This window comes from Polyodon spathula, chromosome 29 (assembly GCF_017654505.1).
Source record: "Polyodon spathula isolate WHYD16114869_AA chromosome 29, ASM1765450v1, whole genome shotgun sequence".
NCBI lineage: Eukaryota > Metazoa > Chordata > Actinopteri > Acipenseriformes > Polyodontidae > Polyodon > Polyodon spathula.
In genome coordinates this window covers 6,817,762-6,837,827 of record NC_054562.1, presented here as the reverse complement: position 1 = coordinate 6,837,827, position 20,066 = coordinate 6,817,762, and the positions used below count along the sequence as shown (strand labels likewise).

At 37.7% G+C, this 20,066-nt stretch overlaps 1 protein-coding gene across 1 annotated transcript; it reads left to right on the top strand.

The window, feature by feature from the left end:
* Nucleotides 1-4,809: 4,809 nt before the first annotated feature.
* LOC121302220 (docking protein 1-like) lies at nucleotides 4,810-18,059 on the top strand. Its single transcript, XM_041232051.1, has 5 exons — nucleotides 4,810-4,965; nucleotides 6,587-6,862; nucleotides 9,768-9,882; nucleotides 12,980-13,152; nucleotides 14,921-18,059. Exons 1-5 carry the CDS (start codon nucleotides 4,906-4,908, stop codon nucleotides 15,893-15,895), a joined length of 1,599 nt encoding a protein of 532 aa, XP_041087985.1. The 5' UTR covers nucleotides 4,810-4,905; the 3' UTR covers nucleotides 15,896-18,059.
* The last annotated feature ends 2,007 nt before the right edge of the window (nucleotides 18,060-20,066 follow it).

Below are 20,066 nucleotides of genomic sequence, written 5' to 3'. Positions count from 1 at the left end.
ACACCAATTTCACTTCCCAGGTTCCCTAAAGCACTGTGTGTCTGAATCTGTGATAAGTGCAGACAATGGAAACCAGATGGGAGGACTTGTTCCCAGAAAGTTAAGTGGGCAATTAAAATTACATTAAACCCAGCTGGGGCAAATAGCGCTGGTATATAACATACTGTAATTGTACTAATTTTACAGCTAGTTATCTATAATGTAACACATTGAAAATATTTAGGTTAAAAAAGCAGTAGGTCACTTTATATACCACAACTTTTGTTGTATAATGGCATATGTTAGAGCCGATATTGAAAACAAAGAGTATAAATCTGTGAGCACACAAGCTGCAGATAACGCCTACATTACTGATATTTTCAATATGGGTATGATAACAATGTAAATTATATATAAATGGGACACAACACCACTGTTTTGAAACATGAATATTTTATATTTCCTTGAAAGTTAAAGATGGACTTAGGGAATTTACATTAGCTGATCATAAATGCAGTTTTGTTTGAATCTGCAACTAAACCCTTTTTGAACCCACATGTGTTTATTGCATACTCAGGAGCCAGACCTGGCATTTGGCATCAGTGTTATTGCTTTAATCTGCAGGGACAAATTTGAATGTACTTAACATCTGGGTATCTTTAGTGAACAATGCCTGTATTCTAGTGGGAACCGTACTGTCTCCCCTGGTAAGGGCATAGCCACAGTGTTTGCAGGGTGAGTCTTGCAGTCCAAGATGCACACACAGGCCTATTATTATTATTAATAATAATTAGTCATTTAGCAAACACTTTTATCCAAAGCGATTTATAGAGACTAGGGTGAAAACCATGTAGCAGAGTCGCTTACAATAGGACCTCGGTTTTACATCTCCGAGGGAGCACAAGGAAGTTAAGTGACTTGCTCAGGGTCACATACAGCGAGTCAGTGGCTTAGCCAAGATTTGAACCAGGAACCTCCTGGTGCAAGCACTTATCTTTAAAAAGTGACAGTTTCATGATGTTTGCATTCTAAAGCGGTTCTCATTGTAATCCTCCAGTAAGTCTGTTAAGGTGCTCTCACCGGAGTTCGGGAGCTGCCCTTCAATTCTCGTTGGCCATCGTAGACATTATATCAGCCAAAGTCTTAAGTAAGAGCCATCTAGTGTCCTGTCACTTTAGATCAAGTTTCCTTTTGTTTTTTCTGGTGTGCAGTAGTGAGCGCTGGCACTTCCTAATAAACAGATGCTTTGGCTGCCTATGTTTCATAGTCTCTGGCAAGCAATTAGAACTGAAGAGCAACTCATTGTATCTTAACATAGGCTTACCAAAAAATGAAGAAACAAAAAAAAAACCAATACTGTGTGTTAAGATTAGCTGGAGTATTAAATGTAATATAAAAGAAGTACAGTATAGAGTTCTGTGTAAGATAGAAGCTGGATTTGACCCCGCTCAAGGTCCAAGCAGTCAGAAAGCCACTCATGGACAGCTGCTCTTCACTGTAGTGCGTTGGGTATCAGCTTGTATAGGACATCACCCTCCATGATATTCTATAAGTAATAATAACAATAATAATAATAATAATAATAATAATAATAATAATAATAATAATAATAATAATAAATAATAATGATGATGATGATGATGATGATGATGATGAATTTGGGCTACAGTCAGTGCACTTCCAAAGATATGAAACCCACATTTTGGCTTCCCCAGAGTAACACTATTACGAATCTTATGACAAACTGAAATATTAAGAATAGATATTTGCGGCTCTAAATACCAAGTATGAGTGTTTGTTTAGTAGGTGTTGTTCAGAAAGATAATATTTTCCTTGTGTTACATTTTTGAGGAGTCACCTTTCCTGTTGCTCAATTCGAATTCATAATGAAAAAATTATAAACCTCAGATTGTTGTGTACACTTTAAAAGACTGAAACAGGACCAGCTTCAACACTTAAGAGAAAAATATGAGTGTGTCCATAACAGGGCCAAGCAAGTCACGAAGCAGGAAGGCAGAGACTTTCAAAACAAAATGAGAAGTTTTTTACGTGATTTAGTACATATTTATTTTTAAATCCGGGCCAGAAAAACAAACAAACTAAAACACTTAAAAAAAAAAAAAAAAAAAAAATGTTGACACACCAGGCAGATCTGCCACAGACCATGTGTCAGGAAACAAATAGGGTTAGGGTTAGGGTTATATCGTGCAAAAAGCATTTACACAAATGTTACCACTGTTACAAAAAGTACATTGTAACTATGCATAATAACATTGTAATAATGTTTAAGTAGACAGGTATTTACTAACTGCTATGTAAATACACAGTAAATTAGAGACACTACATGCAAAGGCTTACCATTGGAGTTTATGGATATACAGTGTGTTAAGCAGTTGCAGGTGTAAAAGGCAGTGTTGTGTGATCGTGACCCGTCACTGAGTAAACATTGCTAAGAGCTCATAAAAGGAACGGTTTCTAAATAAAGCCAGTCTGGGTAGCGCTGGTTACAGGAAGTTGTTTAGCTTGAGATAACCTTTATCAGCGCAAAAGGAAGTGTGCCTCCTAGAAATAGATGGCGTGGGTTTCCCACAAGATTGTGAAACAAGACATTTAAAGAGTGGATGGACTTGTTACTTAAGGGAGGTTCTTTCCAAATACGTTTTGAAAAAGAAGTGTCCTGTTTTGAAGGCAGCGCACAGCAAAGAACTAAAACAGTATGAAACTACCAATAGACAGCCTAGTTGGTGGAAGATCCAGTCTTGTGTGTTACTGGCTTTTCTGTGTGAGGCACTACTGTAACAGATCCTGACCCCTTACTGGAGATACGAGGTTGCAATCCCACTACTTTTGCAAACAAGTGTTTTGTGCAGTGGTTGGAATGCTTGCTTGGAGAATGCATGGACTCCAGATCTCTTACAGTTTTTATCCACTTAAATAAGCAGTTTCTTGCTAATTTTATACTAGTAGAATAACTTTCCCCTGAAATACAATTTATTTAATGATATAGCCAGTGGCATATTTTATTACCAAGTTTATTTGTCACAAAGCTCATTTCACTAAATTTTGTCACAGTAATATTGATTAGTGGGTTTATAAGCATCCCCAAGGGTAAACACCAGCTGGGTGAGTATAGTTTGAAAATGGCAGTGTTCATCTCCACCACTGTTTAGATCATAAAAATAGACCCCATCCTTAAAACAAAATCCTTGGTGTTTTACCTCCTGTGCAACTTATTAGAAAGAAGGCAGAATCTGTTGACCTTGTTGACAGAGCATTTTGTTTTTATTATAGGGATTCAGGATCTCTTTTCCTTGGTGCTGTATCAGTTAGAAATGTGATGTTTCAATGAGCTCTTCAAGGTCTGATGTTGTTCTAGCCACACTTCATTTTATTTATTTAACCAGGAGATTTACCCATTGAGACCGAGGCCTTGTTTACAAGGTGATCCTGGAAAACAATACAAGGACAATTGCAAAGTACAAACGCAATGAAAACACACTGTGTGGTTCAAGCTCAAACATCAGCAGCACACAGAGATCAAAGAACAGAATACATATGACATATCTATTTGTTAATGTGGACTGAAGGAGAAGTATTGGAAGGAGGTTCTAAGCAATTCTCAACTACGACCTTTAAAACCAGAGGAAGAAAGGTTATCAGAGTTCATCTTTATGCTATGATGGAAACAATTCCACGTCATTCTTTAACATCATTCTTTAAAGCCTTTAAAAAACTTAAAACACCAAAAAATACCAATGTAAAAGCCTTCAGTTCATAAGTGAGAGCCAGCCTAGTTGTATGTACATATGACAATTATGTGTCAAAGGAAAGCACTGTAGAGTCTTATTGTTCCTAAAAGAAAACCTAATTTATGTCCTAATTTAAAAACCAATTTATCAATATGGTAATTAAAAGTAAGATGTTCATCAAGCCATATACCTAGATATTTATAAAATGAAACTTTCTCTCGTAACTCTCCATGCAAATTTAACAAGAGTATTGGCTTAAATGTTCTTGTTTGTATGTCAACATTGTACAGGAAAAACATATGGGGCTGGTGTTTATAACTCAAACCTTCTAAATGTGTGAAAAAATAAATTCAAAAACACAAATGGGCTGCAGTTTGTTTAAGTGGTGGGAAGACTTCAGTTTTTTACACAGAACAGGAAGTAATGATCGATATCAAGTGTGAGAACAGAAAGCTGTTACTGGCAGCCAGAGACACAAGTGGCAAAAGAACAGCATCTGAAATAATCTTCCACTGTGTGAAAAGCTTGTTGATCCACTGAAAAGGCAATTCCACGAAAAGGCACAGTGTCTGCTGTACATAATAAGCAGGAATCTCTCACTCTGCAAAATACAATAGCAATGCCAATTCAAGTTTGCCATAGTAAAAGCATAAGAAAGTGAAATTGCTAACACCAATTTGGAGTAGTTTTCTTTTTTTTAGAATCTGGACCTACTTGTACTGTACTAAATTCCATAGGTACATGGTAACTATGCATAATAACACTGTAATTATGTGTAAGTACACATGTGTTCACTAAGTAATGACTGTGATTACACAATACTTAAAGACACTTAATGTGCTTTCTACTTTACAGGCCACTAGTGCAGGCATAACAAAGAAATGTTTAGTCACCACATCACAACATGGGTGTTTTGACTAGCTTTGACAATGTGTGGGACTTAAGCACTGGGTCTTGTGATACTTCACTATAAATGTTGCAGTATACAGCATGAGAGAGAGAGAGAGAGAGAGAGAGAGAGAGAGAGAGAGAGAGAGAGAGAGAGAGAGAGAGAGAGAGAGAGAGAGAGAGAGAGGAAGACAGGAAGTTAGAATGCCAGGCGTCGTCTTCGGGTTCCAGATAGCATAGTGCTTATCAGGTGTATGAACCAGGGAGAGGGGATACAAACTGCTTCGACATGGAAGAGGCGATCAAGAAGCAGGGCATGCTGTATTTGCAGCAGCAGAGGTTTGGGAAGGTAAGTAAGACACGATCATCATGGCTCTACTATCTTCAAGTGCTCTCCCTACAATAGCGCTGAACTAGTTTGTAACTATGTAATGACTTTGAAAGAAAGTTCCAAATATGGAAACAATGTGCTAAAAACTCCATTAACTGCTATGTACGGTAATTCCAGGAATCTCTGGAGTATACATGCACCTTTAAAACAGAATTATAGGCTTTTTGGAAGCACTTTGAAATGCAGAAAAACTAAGCTGTAGTTAGATAGTAATTACCTTATTCTGGAATTTGCACTGCCCTAGTTATTCATAGTTGTTGTTATAGAACATTTAATACACGTGTCATGCCAAGGAAGATAACAGACCTGTATCTTGATGTGAATTCTATTTTAGGATCCAGTATTTATGTATTTTTGGGTTGGATGGCTTATTGTGATTGCTAAGGTCTAAAATAAATAGTATGCTTGAATTGAATTAAATCTGCATGCATTCCAAATCAAAATGTGAAGGTTTGCTAAATTATAGACAATACATTGTGAATTCTGGGTTAGAATTTTTGTCAAATTCAAGTTGACAGTAGTTTTGGACGATAACTGGTGAATGCATTGAAGTTTCTTATAGTTTGACCTCAGTGTACTGAGACAAGACAGCTGATGTATCATTTTGGTGCCAGAGTAGAAAAAAATGATACATTTTCAATGTAGTCAATAACCAATAGTGCTGTACTCTCCACAGAATGCTAATAGTAAATCTATTGGTCTGGAAATTGTTTCAGTTGAGTTGGGAAGTTAACTAGTAACATAGTCTAAAGACTGAGCAAGGCCCATTCGATTCCTGGGTTTTATAAATCTACATATTTTTTAAATCTGAAATTTGGCACAGTGAAGCTGGTGAAAATACTGATTTATCCCTAGAATATCCAGGCCTTTGCATGAGGTAGACAGAGTCTGGTTCATGTATTTAGAAAAGCAGTATCACTTATTTGCTAATTTACAAAAACACTATAAATAATACCTTACATTTAAAAGATTAGTCTGTGCCTTACCAAAGGCTCTTTTGGCAGCCATTTCTGTGTGTCTTTGTAACCAATAGAAGGTAAGCTTTTACCACAACTAGCCAATCAGAAGTGTGGGGTGTAAACACCATTTTGTGTGTGGAGGTGCTAGACTTCTGCAATTCAGTTTTTACAAACTTCCGTAGCTCAGTAGAAATATACCCAGAGTGTTTTTCTAGCAACAGAACGAACATAGGAAGAATAAACAAATTAAAGAACTATTTATCCAATGGGCAAAGTATAATGGCAAAACTTGTTGTCCCTCACACAAATCCTGTTCTGTCCCGGGCATTGAGCGATATGAATTGTACATCCTGGTAACAGTAATAACAAAGCTTGATTATGTCTTTTATAACCTCCAACTGCTGCACGGAGAAGCAGAAGGGTGCCAGCAGATCTCACCAACAAATGTAAACAAACTTGACTGTCAACCAGGTTTGCTTTCTAGATAGGTAGGGCACACACACTGTGGAAGGGACTCCACATAATTACTCCATGTTTTTAAGTGTTAAATTAAACACGGGAAAACTTCAGATTTTAAATACAGCTTGGCTGACTTCATTATCATTCTTATTTTTCCACAGAAATGGAAAAAAATGTGGTCGATTGTTTATGGAGAAAGCAACTGCTCTATTTCTCGCATGGAGTTCTTTGAGTTTGACAAGAGCCTTCGCAAACAGGAGAATAAGAAAGTGATCAAGCTGAGCGACTGCATCCGAGTGACGGATGTAAAGATGGATGGGTGCCCAAAAGAATCCATCCCTTTTCTTGTGGAAACAACAGAGAAACTGTTTGTGTTTGCAGCGGATAGCTCCGAGGTTGATGAATGGACACAGACTCTCTGTGAAGTAGCTTTTCCAGTAGGTATTTAAAAAGAACACATTTTTGTATCAGCTAACATGACAAAAACACTTTCTCACTTTCTCTTTTTGGCATTTTTATTGGCCGTTTCACCTCAGCTCAGCAATCACACAAATAAATGTAGCTCTTCCTATTTTGTGCTAGACAACAGTATCTCGGTTTCAAGTGCATGCTCCTGTACAGTTTGAAAAATAACTTCATATTTCCCATGTAACCTGCTTTTTGTACCTTTTCGGTGTGATAAAAAAAAAACACCAAGTGGAAAATCCACTTTTATAGCTATAACAGAGATGATACGTTAAGCTTACCATTGCTGTTGGGTTTAAAAAAGTGCTGTGGTGGAAGGATTTTGGAAATGGTGCTTGGAAAGACACACAAAGTTTGGTTAGGTGCGACAAAAGCATTTCCCCAGTCGCAAATAAACTCCTAGTTAGAAAGCAGAACACTACGGTTAACACCATTTGCTCAGTTGGGATTTCAAAAAAATGCTGTTGGTAAAGGATTTGGACCAGGGTGCTTGGAAGGACACACAAGTTTGGTGTACGGGGGGCTGCGACACAAAAAAGCAGCATCATTTTTTCTTTTCCACCAGTTTCCTTTTTTAATTTGTGTTTTTATCTGGATCCGATCTTTAGTCTTGTTACGTACAATTCCCCATTTACACTAAAAGCCCCATTAAGTAAACTCCTAGTTTGGTGAACACTGTACTTAATTAAAGTTGATCTTATAATTCATTAAAGAACAATAATCAGGCTGAATAATACATTGAAGGAATGGAACCAATATTTGTTAATTAATTGGGCCCACCCCCCCACCACCACCACCTAAAACACCAACGATAAAACAGTGGCATAAAATCTGTGACACACATTCTGATTGGTGCTGGGATAGTAGCCATATCGTTTATTGTTGCCACAGTGCTGTGGAAAGAAGCATGTCAGTGACATCCATCCCTTATGGCTGTTTATTCAAAATTAGAGCCATCAGTGACATGAAAAAGTAGATAAACTATTATACTATTCATAAACCCTGAGATTTTGATCCTCTTAATTCATTACAATAGAAGAAAAATATGTCTCCTATAAAAGTTTCCCATAGTAAAAGCACAGCAAAGTAGAATACAGCATAGTGAAAGTATGGTAAAGAGTAGGTATTCAATGCAAACGAGATGTGGTAATGCATATTAATAAACTAGGGAAACCAGGGTACACTTTGGTAAAAGCAGAGTATAACCATAGGAAATATGTGGATAAGCATTATTAAAATCTTCAAACAAGAATTCACTGAGCAGAAACCACGTAAATAATAACATTAGCTATGATTCAATTGAAGCACTTTTCTGAGTTGTGAGTGTGAAATGTATTAAATAGTTCTGTATAAACAGGGTTTCTGGGCGTTTAAGCCATTCATTACAAGACTTGCAAAACTCAAGATGACATGCACTTGTTCTAATGACTTCACTTACAAATAAAGGATGTATTTTTTAAATAGATACAGAGTGATTCATAAACAACACACAATAGTCGACCCCCTTGGATTCATTCTTGTCGTGACATCAGCACGCGAAAAACCTTTAGTTGAGTTGCCAAGTAGAATTGTGAAAGAAGTTGCAAACATCACACCCAACATAACTGGAAACAAATAACTACCACGTTCTTACAAATGCATGAAAGATGATTTTTTTAAATATGATGTACTTTTAACACTAATGGTGGTATAAATATACCTTGCAAGTCTTCCATAATATAGCTCAGATATATTTAATATCCAGTCCCAAAAATACATTATTAAAACTGAAAATTAATCAAATGTATTTTCAGTATATTTCAGATACAGAACGTGAGCACAGTGATACCAATGACATCTCAATGGTATGCACCTCTACACACTAGGAATAGGAGCCTACCCATAAGAGTGTGCTGTTATATCAGCATCACTGGGAGCCTCACACAGAATGTTTTTTGTAAACCAGATTTCTGCCCCTGGGGCAGATTTGATAAAAGAGCACAGACGAGGCAGATTTTCCACTCCCAGGTGATTTCGTGTTTGAAATCCATTGCGTTTATGTGACAGGACGAGACTAGCTGAGTGTTTAAGCACCGGGACGCGCATTTATTAAACAAAAATAAACTAAAAACACCGCCGCAGAGCTAAATAAAAAGGTTAAAGAAAACGAGCCACAAACACAAAAACAGCCCAGTGGCCAAAATAAATAGAGACAATAAAAAAAAACAGGTATCATGCTGGTCAGGTACCATTCTCTCCATGCAATTCTAAAAACTCTCCAGGACTGTTACAAAAACTCTCTCTCTTTTCCGAATGCTCCCAAACAAAGGATTTTCTTCCCTTATATCCCATATGGCTGGATCCTAATTAATCATCAAATATTCAATAAAGGCTCCAGCCACATTCTCACATGTTTTTTGGCAGGGTTAGGAATTAACCCCATCCCTGCCAACCACCACCATCAACACACAAACCAAACACTATCTACAAGCAGGGCCCTGCCCTGCCACAGATTATAATGGGTAGGATTCTGTGCACAATGAAAAGACAGTGCCTGTTGTATGTAACTGCTTTGTAAACCTGTACAATTTACTCTTCATATACTTAAGGCAGTGATGCACAACTCGGTCCTGGAGGGCTGGTGTCCCTGAAGGTTTTTATTCCAACTGCACCCTAAAGTACTTTATTAGATCTTATTAGAAGCTTAATTGGTCCAATTAACTAATTTGGGGTATTGTTAGAACAAAAAACAGGAGTTCACCGGCCCTCCATGGTCTGAGTTGTGCACCACTGACTCAAGGACACCTGCAATGATCCTACGCAATGGTGTATTTGTTTCAATGTATTGCCATTGTGGTGACCACACTGCATTAACTGTGTCATTTTTCTATCAATTAGATGAATTGGACTGAGCAGCCTTTGGCTTGCAAGAGGGGCAGTCTGCAGGGGTCGCTTAAGAGACAGCCTGCTGTGGCTATGGAGGAAAACTCCCTCTACAACACTAGAGGAAGCGGTAAGGAAACAAGCCAGAATACGGATACATCTGTAGTTCTATATAGCTGTAGGTTTTTGCTTAAAAGAACTTCTCAACTTTTCAGTATGATTGAAAACAAACAGTGGAGGTGTAGCACCTTCAAAGGTGGGGCGTCACAATAATTACCAAGGATAACCCAATTAGCTGTAGCCGCTACGCCATGGGAGAGATTTCACCCCTCAGATATGAACATTAGAGGTTCTTTGCAGTCTGAGCTGGCTGACAAACACTCCCAATTGTACAAACACACAGACAACAAAACAAGCTCGACACAGTTTATTTCAAATGTCCCTTTTACACTGGCCTCAAGAAAGCCAAACCATAAAATGCAATAACATAATTAGAGATAGATAATAGATAATAAAGTAAGTAGAAATTAAAATGTGAGGCGCTATCTTCCACTTAGCCACTGTGGTTATTAAGCCATATATCTGGAGGCACATCTCAATTGAATTTCATTAAATATTTCATGAAACCAAGGAGATAAGGTAAAAAAATCCTTCAAATCCTCTTCATCCTATTCTTTCTTTATTAAATGTGGCAGAACAATAAACCTGAAAAGAGGATTCCTGACTTACTTGGGTGCGTGCGCTTTCTTAATACATTTCAGTGAGAAAATTATTGTATTTTTTTATACACTTTTAGAATTTTACTGTACCATTGTAAATAAACTGTATGCAAAGTGCATTGAAACGTGTGGTAAAGGACAAACATCTAGTCCTACAAAACTTTTGAAGATTAAAACCCGAAATGTCAGCTTCTCCATACAAAGACGGTTGAAAAAAGAGATGCTTCAGTGGGATTGTTGCGTGAGTTTTTGACCTAAATAAATCAAATCTGTCCGTGTCTAATATATAATCACAGCACAGGGGAAAGCAGGGCCTGCAGTGTTAAGTGCTAGAACAACATTTTGGTATAGTCAAAATGTTACAGTACATATAATGCTTTGCTTTCCAATTTTTTTTTTGTTGAAATCAATTCTTGACAGTTTCATGACACCCTTCTGACCGTGCTTCAAACTAGGTCAACTTATTTTAGTTCTTAAGAGCCTACATAATGGACACAAGCTTTGTGGTTCAGTTGTGTTCCTGTTTTGTGGTTGTAAGAGCTGGTACCACAGTTAAGCCCTGTAACTGACCGTAGGATAATATTAGTTTTCACACATACGCTATTATTTCCTGCACATCTCAGCACCCAGCAAATTATCATACATTGATAATTGCATGTTCTGTAGAGTGCAGCTTTACGCATGTACTGTTCTATATCCAACCTGAAAGCACTAAGGCAGCCTGCAGATGTGTATGCAAAAGATAAACTCTCTTTGTCTGCTTTAAATATAATCTTCTCAGTTATTTGACAATGCATCAATAAAACTTAAACCACTAAATGATTGTCATATATCTGGATAGTCTATGCATAAACCCAAAGCAAGTAAGAGAAGTCGACAAATGAGTTGAAAGCACTAGCAGAAATGTTTGCATACTTGGTAAAAACTAGGTTGCATATTATTAGAGACCTCCTTTGTTATTACTTTATAAATGAGTGACTTGGGTATTTTTATTTCTTTGTGCAAGATGAGTATTTATAGTTGCTGTGAGAAAGGCCTATAAGTATGCGTTACAAAACCATTTTGGAGATCAGATTGCATTTGTTCAGCTGGGTGTACATGAAACAAAAAGGCAACCAGAAAACAAAGGGGAAACCAGAACCGATTTCTCACATCTCGAAGTTATATTGTGGTGTCATTTCTTTTTGTTTGCACCTGTTTGCAACTCAAACACAGTAGCAGAGACCGCATATGGAAGTTATTGAATCTATTTTCTGCACAGAGGAGTACCAATATAACGCTCAGCCTTGCAGGAAGGAAATGCTGTTTTTGTGGAAGGACCCTATATGGTATCAGATTTAGCAGCTTCATTTGAAGGTATCTTTTCTTATTCAAAAAGAAAGACTCCAGGTAAACGATTTCTGTGGCTTCCCATCTAAAAGAAAATGTTAACTGTTTTCAAGCACTATTATTTACACAGTTGTGACAAACCTCACTTTCCTTTCTGATCTTCAGTGCAGCATAGTGAGACTACAATGGCAATGCTTGCACAAAGGCAGCTACCATGGTGTGAGCACCTGGTAGAATGGCACCACAGGGGCTTCACATTTTGATACAACGCAATTGTATGAACCCATTCATATTGGCAATGCCTTCATTTGCTGTAGTTGATTTTGGTTGTGCTGGGTTTTTTCTGGTGATGGAAAACTGGTACTATAAGGATATCCAAAAGGGTTTTCTCTGGGGGTAAATGAAAACAAATGCATATAGCGAATTTATTAGGGAAAAAGGGATTTGCTCTGAAGCTTCCAAACATTCCAGTAACTAATAGTTTTGCCACGGAACGTTGTACCAGGTGATTATAAGGAATATTGGACTACAGTTGCAAACACATGTTCCAAAAGAATGCAGGAAACAGTACAAAACAGTAGGCTAATGCACAGCCTCTGGCTCAGGTCAGGTGAGAGGGAGTTTGTTAAGTTATCTCAGCCAAGCCCATGGTTGAAACTAGCTTGCAAAGACCAACCAGCAGTTTAACAATGTACCCTGTCTGTCATTGTAGAAATAAACAACCAATCTATATTGTATAATCCACCCTGTGTGCAAAAAACCTCTTAACAGAAATGTTGTCCCAGAATGCTATTAATAACAGCTAAACCAAACAAAGAGAGAGGGGAGTTCGGCGTTGATTTCTTTGTTTTAAGGACAGCTACATGTTTGTTGTTAAATGACACATCAATTTTAGTTGGAGTAGAAATTAATTTTAACTTTTTATACATTAATCAACACTGTCAACTTTATAATTAGGCTCTGGAGAAGATATTGCAGAATGCATAGCATTATTTTCAGGCTAGGTTATGATAGATATGGTTGCAGTGACTTAATGCTGCTGTTGTGTCAAGCTTGGCAGGTGGAAACACCAATCAGAAAGTGAACTGAAGTTCACATGAATTTAAATGGCTGACTTATTTCAGATTTATTCCATTTCTTAAAAGCAATTTATTGAAATAGTTTTTTTGTCGTAATCAGCAAAGGAGTTCGTAGTGTCTGTACGAAAGACTGATGCAACAGAAAGATGCCGACTACGTGGGACATACATCCTGAAAGTAGAAGATGACAGCCTGGTTCTCCAAGACAAGAAATCAAGAGAAGCCACGTTCATGTGGCCCTACAGGTTTTTAAGGAGATTCGGACGGGACAAGGTAAATATTTTAAGCAGCATCAAGCAGGGGCGCACAAATTCAGTCCTACAGGTTTATAGATATCTTTAAATAATAAACTTATTAAATCTGGAAAGAGGTTAGTCTCAGTAATTTAGGGTACAAGGTGGAACAAAGACAAGAGGACTCTGGACCTCAGGGACCGGCATTGTGCCACTCTGGTTAAGACTTCACATACTGCTTTACTTAGCATTTTGAGTTCTGCTTCTGAGATCTAATTCACAGCTCTAACAATGGGATAATTTTCTCTTTGCACTTGTTTTTAAAGTAAAGTTTGTAAATAGTCTGTACAAGGCTTTGAGGGTTTTTACCCTTTTATACTGGCCCCGCCTGCTATAGTTTAATATCAAAACAGGGGGGCTGAAACACAACTGAACAGCATTTGTTTTGACTGGGTGTGTCTGGTGTGGGATACGTTTTTGTTATTCCATTTAATTCTGTCACCGATGTGAGTTTTGTAATTTCAGATTTGTATTGTTGTTTTTATTTGGACAATGATTTCCTTGAGATCGGGTTTCGTCAAGAAATGCCAGCTACCAAGGCTGCAAATTGAGTTCAAGGTTTTAAAAAAGACATTTGCATAGAGGCCATAATCAGGGTTTGGAATGAATCCACGTCAAAGCATAGTCTGTTGAAAATGAAAGTAAAGATCTGCATGGTTAAATGATCCCTGAATTAATTTAATATAAAACATGCATTGCTATTTATTTAAAAAATATACTTGTGGTACAAACCAAAAATTGAATGATGGTTTGCGGTGAATGTTTTGTATTCTCCACAGAAAGATATCCCAGTAAGGACCCCCTCTTAAAATCATTCAGCATCCTCTGTATATCAATGTCATATCATTTTACTGCAGTGCATGTATTTTAAGGTTTGCTGCTGTTCTGGAAGCAAGGTTATAACAAATGCAAAAGGTTTTTCCTAATAGATTAAAATATACTGTGATGTTTTGTTTCTCCTCTCCATTACAGTTGTGTCTCCCTTTCAGTTGAGAAACTTTTCTAATACAGCCATTAGCCCAATAAAGATATTGCCTTGCCTATTACCTAACTGTGTTAGAGTTCATTCACATGCAATATGTACAGTATTACAATCTTAGCATTACTCCTTCCTGTTTGGACAGTTATGACACCCATATGAAATATATGTTCCACTCTTGTGGAACACGCTGTTTATTTTTAGCAGAAGTGATAACTCTACAGTCTAACAGGATACAGCTTCATTTACCATGTGCAGATACTGTGGTCTCTGAAGACCACTGCACATTCTTTATCTAATGCAACAGGTTACATCTTACCTTGAATACTTTGTTGGAGTAGCACATTATAAGACCCCTTTTTCATTCAATGACTACTTAACACACATTATTCAACTTCTTTACTCCTGTCAGGCAGGGCAGAACCATTACAATGCCATTAGAGATGCCATCAGGGGAACTTGTCATGTGTCTATGTTGACAAAAAGAACAGCTCAGGCAGACAAAAAGGCTGGCAACACATACAGGAAGACACACAGGATTAATGATAGTAGAAAATACAACACACACATAAAGATGCAGTAAGAAATTATAAATTGTAGCAAGTGCTGTTAATAGAATTACACTGATAATCAATATACATTGACATGTGGCTGTTATTTCATGTCCTTTTGCTGCAGATAGTTATTTTTAATGGATTTTTAAAGCACATGTATTTAAATCATGGCACATAGCATGGATTAACCCCTGATTAACTCTTCTGATTCACAGGTGACGTTCTCCTTCGAAGCAGGGCGCAGGTGCGCTTCCGGAGAAGGCAACTTTGAATTTGTAACCAAACAGGGGAACAACATTTTCCAAGCCATCGAATCCGCCATCAACATGCACAAAACGACCATCACAGATCCCAACTGGCACTGTGCTTCATCCGAAGCAGACCTCCCACCACCCCCTAAGCCTCCGCCTGTGGGGGACTGTGGCTTCTACAGCACAGTAGGCCAGCCAGCGTTTGAATCTCAGATTCCTAGCAGAGCCAGGGAAGGTGAAATGTCAAGTGAGACCTTGCCTTCAGGAGTGAAGAGCTTAACTCTTGACCCCAAACCAAGGAAAGCACCAGTCAAGAACATTCCGAGCCTGCCGTTGTCTTCGGACCTGGCCTATTCCCAGATTTCCAGGACGGTTGCGGACCAACCAAAAGACAAAGCAGCTGATAAAAAACACGCAGATCTGAAAAACCCAGATTGCGAATACGCTGTCCCTTTTGACACCATTGCCAAGAATCTGATGGCCTCTGGCTTTGGCGCATTTTCCCTGCCCAGCCTAGACCAAGCCTCTTTTGAAAAAGAGGAGCCATCCATTTCAACTCATGTCCAAGCCGCTGATCCACTGTACGACTCTATAGATGAAAGAGCAGTGCAGTCATGGCGGAAGGGCTCAACTTATAAGGTGGATCACATCTATGACGAGCCAGAAGGGTGTGCAATGGTAGCATCTGCAACCTCCCTGTACGATGACCCTGAGGAGGTACGAGGCCATGCTTGGAAGCTCCAGGGTACTGCAGAGCCATCTGGCCATGAATACCCCTATAACCCACACATCGATGACTATGCAGTTCCTAAGCCGCCCAAGAAGGCTTTTTATGATGATGAGTACTGTGAAGATGGCAACATAAGGGAGGATGAGAGTCTAGACACAACATACGATAATGTCATGGTGAAGCTTATGGCCAAGAAAAGCATGGAGTGATATCATTATCTGTATATAGTGGGTAGCCTCTATTCCGACCATCAAAAAGACAAAACCACTCCAATTCCATTAACTTTTTAACGTGAAAACAAAAGCTTTGAAACTCACAATAAGTTATTTTTTTTAAACTATTTGTTGTACACAAGCTGCTTCTTTATATCATGTGTATAAGCCAGTTATTTGATTCCCAAAACAATATCTGTCTGAAAGTTATATGTATACATGTAATACACAACTTCACAGGAAGCACAAACATTTATTGCTGTTTTACCACAAAAAAAAACAATAGGCAGATTTAAAGTCTTTACAGGAAAGTGCATCTTAGTTATAGCATATAAACTGCCAGTGCATGGGCATTACAACCTACACAGTTACAATCTAGTATTACAGATGAGACTTATGGTAATTATGACTATTTAAAAAAAGAGATATGGGCTAAAGATATAGGTCCTGGTTTTTCACTGTGGGAAAGTTGCCCCCTTCATACAATTGCTATGGAGCGGGCAATTTGCCTGCAAGTTGCCCACAATGGAAAAAATAGTATATACAAGGATATAAGGCAAAATCTTGGCCACTGAAGTCTCCGAAATAGAAATGAAAGACTACCTGACCAAACGTTTGTCTAAATGTATTAATATTTTCAGTTCTACTGTTTAATGTAATGTAATTGTCATGCTGGAGTGTAATAATGACAGCACAGTAAAAATATGTTTTAACATTTAAACTGTATATAACTATTGAAAATAGATGAAAATGCAAATAATTTAACAATAGAAAAAAGTAGCATGATATGATTACTGTTCCTATGTGGTCTGCTGGGTGATTTTCCTGAACTGTCGGGTCTATTTTCATGATCCAAATAGGGGCGGATCTCAGAACAGCCACCTTCAAATGACATTTTTCTCAGATCCCATTTATTATATTTTTATTGCATGTAGGACTATTAATAAGTAAACAATTATTTAGCCTGATCTGTCTCTGTTCAGATCAATGGTTCTTGAGACCAAAATGTTGTTCCGGTAATTGTAAACTTGATTTCTTCAATACAGGTGCAGTCGACCATTGCAGTCTACTGCTCTGTGATCTTAATCTCTTCCATTGTGCCACTTCATACTGTAAATCTGCCCCTTACTGACATTCTATTCTAGCTGTTAACTGGCAAGAGAAAACTCAGTTTAAAAAAAAATAAATAATCATAAATCATATGTATCCTCAGTTGTGAAATGTCATTGTTACAATGCTCCTGCCCTCAGTCAGCGAAATCATAATTTGAAATCTTAAATGTGGCTCGACTTTTTCAAGAAAGTACACAGTGTGAAATTTAATTTGCGTTGTGCAGTGCCACCAAAGACTATGGTATTGATTCATAGGCATGTTTTAAAGTTTTACTGTACTTCTTACTTTAAGAAAGCAAACCTGTATTAATGTAATCATAACTTATCCAAATAAAAAAGATTGTACAGCCCTTTTTAAATTATACAGCCACAACCTTGTGTTCATCCCTCAGAGTTTACTAAATCTGCAGGCATTTGAGTAATTGAAATCGGAATTAGAACGATTTATAATCAAAAAATAAACGAGCGCTTATTAAGAACGTTACACGTATATGTTAACAGCGCCATTAATCAATGGTGAAGCGGGCTGATAGCCTTTCCTTGCTTGGTTAAATAAATAATAAGAGGGTTGGAAAGCAAACCGACGTGCAAATTATTGTAGACCTGGCAGTTGATGAATGAAGTTGTGAGAGGTCTTTGTTAATTTATAAACGCATTATGCGTGCTGGCTACAGAGCTGTTGATATACTAGCATGTAAATCATGTTTTCTTACATAAAATGCATTCTTGTTACCGGGTGTGCACTAGCATGTATAATTAGAAGGGGCACAGTGTTTAAGTGTTTAGACATTTCTTTCCTGGTATTTCCTGGATTATTATTTCTAAATAATGTATTCCCACATAACACGCTTCTTAATAAGCTGCTGAAACACATATAACCCACATGGGTCAGAATAAACTGTATTGATCGGATTAGAGCTAAGAGTTTACGAATAAAATACATTTTGATCATCAAAAATCATTCAGACTAAAGGTTATTCTTTCAAATAACACATATTGTTCAAAAAATAGTTTTCCGAGCTATCAAGATAATAAAAAAAAAACTGCCCCCCCCCCTCCCCCGTCCCCCCTTAGTTCAATTTAACACATTGTAATTTACAGTTTCTAGTACTTTTATTGGCCAAGAAGGACCACCCTGTCCTACATTACTCTGTCCTGTAATACCACAGAATCTCCTCTAGAGGGCAATGTACCTCTTTAATAGTTGATCTGAAAATTGCCTTTTTTGTCTGTATTTTGCAGTGCAGCATGTTTATACATTCCAATAAGGGACGAGTCTGTGAAAAGGGATAAAGAAGTGATTTTCACAAATGCATTTAGTGTAAAAGTGTAAAAACAATAATCAAAATGTAGAAAGACTGGATAAGAGCTGGTAGAAATCAATGCTCATTTATAACATCAGTAACTGTCCTCAAGCACGCCATTGCAAAATATACACATTTGCAAAGCAGGAGAGCCTAATAGAACACAACAGAACACAGGTGCCTTTCATCTGTACAACTTGGAACTGCTACAGTATTACAAGCAATGCAAGCCCAATAAATTTGGAGCAGATATTGCACATTGGTCTGCATTGCGGTCTGCTGTCTGTCTGCTACTGATAGGATAATGATTAGCAGTGTGTACTGGGTAACACTTCATATCACTGTGGCACCAGTGTACTGTACCAATGGCAGTCCTCCCTTACCATTGTGTTACCATATGCTACCGCTTAGTACAGATTCACTGCATTGCTTTTGTAGATTTCACTTCAGGGCAGAGGTAAGTTACTGCTTGAGCATGCTTTCCCACCACTCAGTAAAGAGCAATTAGCTTAAATATTCCTTTTCTTACATGTTTTCTTTTTGTCCTGTCCTCTGACCTTGTCGCGCTGTTTGCAATCATTCTGATTGGTTCTTATTGCAATGACAAAAATACTGTGTGGCGCGATCAGCTAGTGTTGATTCCCCAGAGTTGATTCCCAGCAATACAAAGGAAATCTTGACCCGAAGTGTCAGGTCACTAGATGGCGCTGTTTCTTGCTTATTTGAGAGGTTGAAGTAAGAATAACTGCTAGCATCATCGGGTAAGGTAACGGTAAAAAAAATAAATAAAATAAACCCCGCAGAAATGTAATTTGAAGCTACTGTGCTTAATGTGTTACATGTCTGCTTTTCCAGTTTTGGGAGTGAGTTCCTGTGATTTGTTTGAACCCTGACTGGCATGTTTGCGCTTCCATCCTCACAGCTGCTGTCGTATTTCAGCACTCTGTTTATATTCACGCTGGGGTAATGTTCAGATGTTTAACAGAAAGACTTCTGCAGGAAGCGATTATGCGATTTTGAATTCATTAACACAGACCGGATGATTATTTGCTAGAATATGTTACAGTATACACATTCAAATCGGTCGAGAAGTTGAAGTTTATTTGGAAAAAAAAAAAAAAAAAAAAAAAAAAAACCTTTGCATTTCTTTATTTATTAAATTCTGTTTTTTTTATGACTTCAATACACACACACAAAAAAAAAAAAAAAAAAAAAAACTGGTTTGCAAAAGAATATCAATATTGTATTCATAAATTCTGATACAAATCCCTAAAAAAAACAAAAAAAAACCTCTTTGTAACCGTACCTCTGCAGATTCTGTCCCCCTGGATATTTATTTATTCATTTATAAAAATATTTCTGCAACACTGCTCCTTGTAACATTACATATATTAGCAGCTGCGCTGCCTTCAGAACTGTATGTGTTTACATTGTGAAACGGGCTGAGTTAAATAACTATCTGCAGGAGACTGGTAAATTTTACAAAACAACTCTGGGCAGGGTGGCTGCTTTTTCTTTGCTTCGTTTCCTTCAGTATGATGAGCAAGTGGCCTCCTCCTTCACTTTCAGCCCTCAGTGTGCTTTCTGCTCACAACACGCCCTCTCTGTGGCTTCCCCTGTTCTGTCTCTTGAATATATTTAGGTAACTTCATATATTAAACGGATGGATTGTAAAATAAAATGCATGCATTAGAATGTCATACTTTTGTGGTGCGTAACAGCCAAAGCCTTCCTCAGTGTTATGTTCTCTGT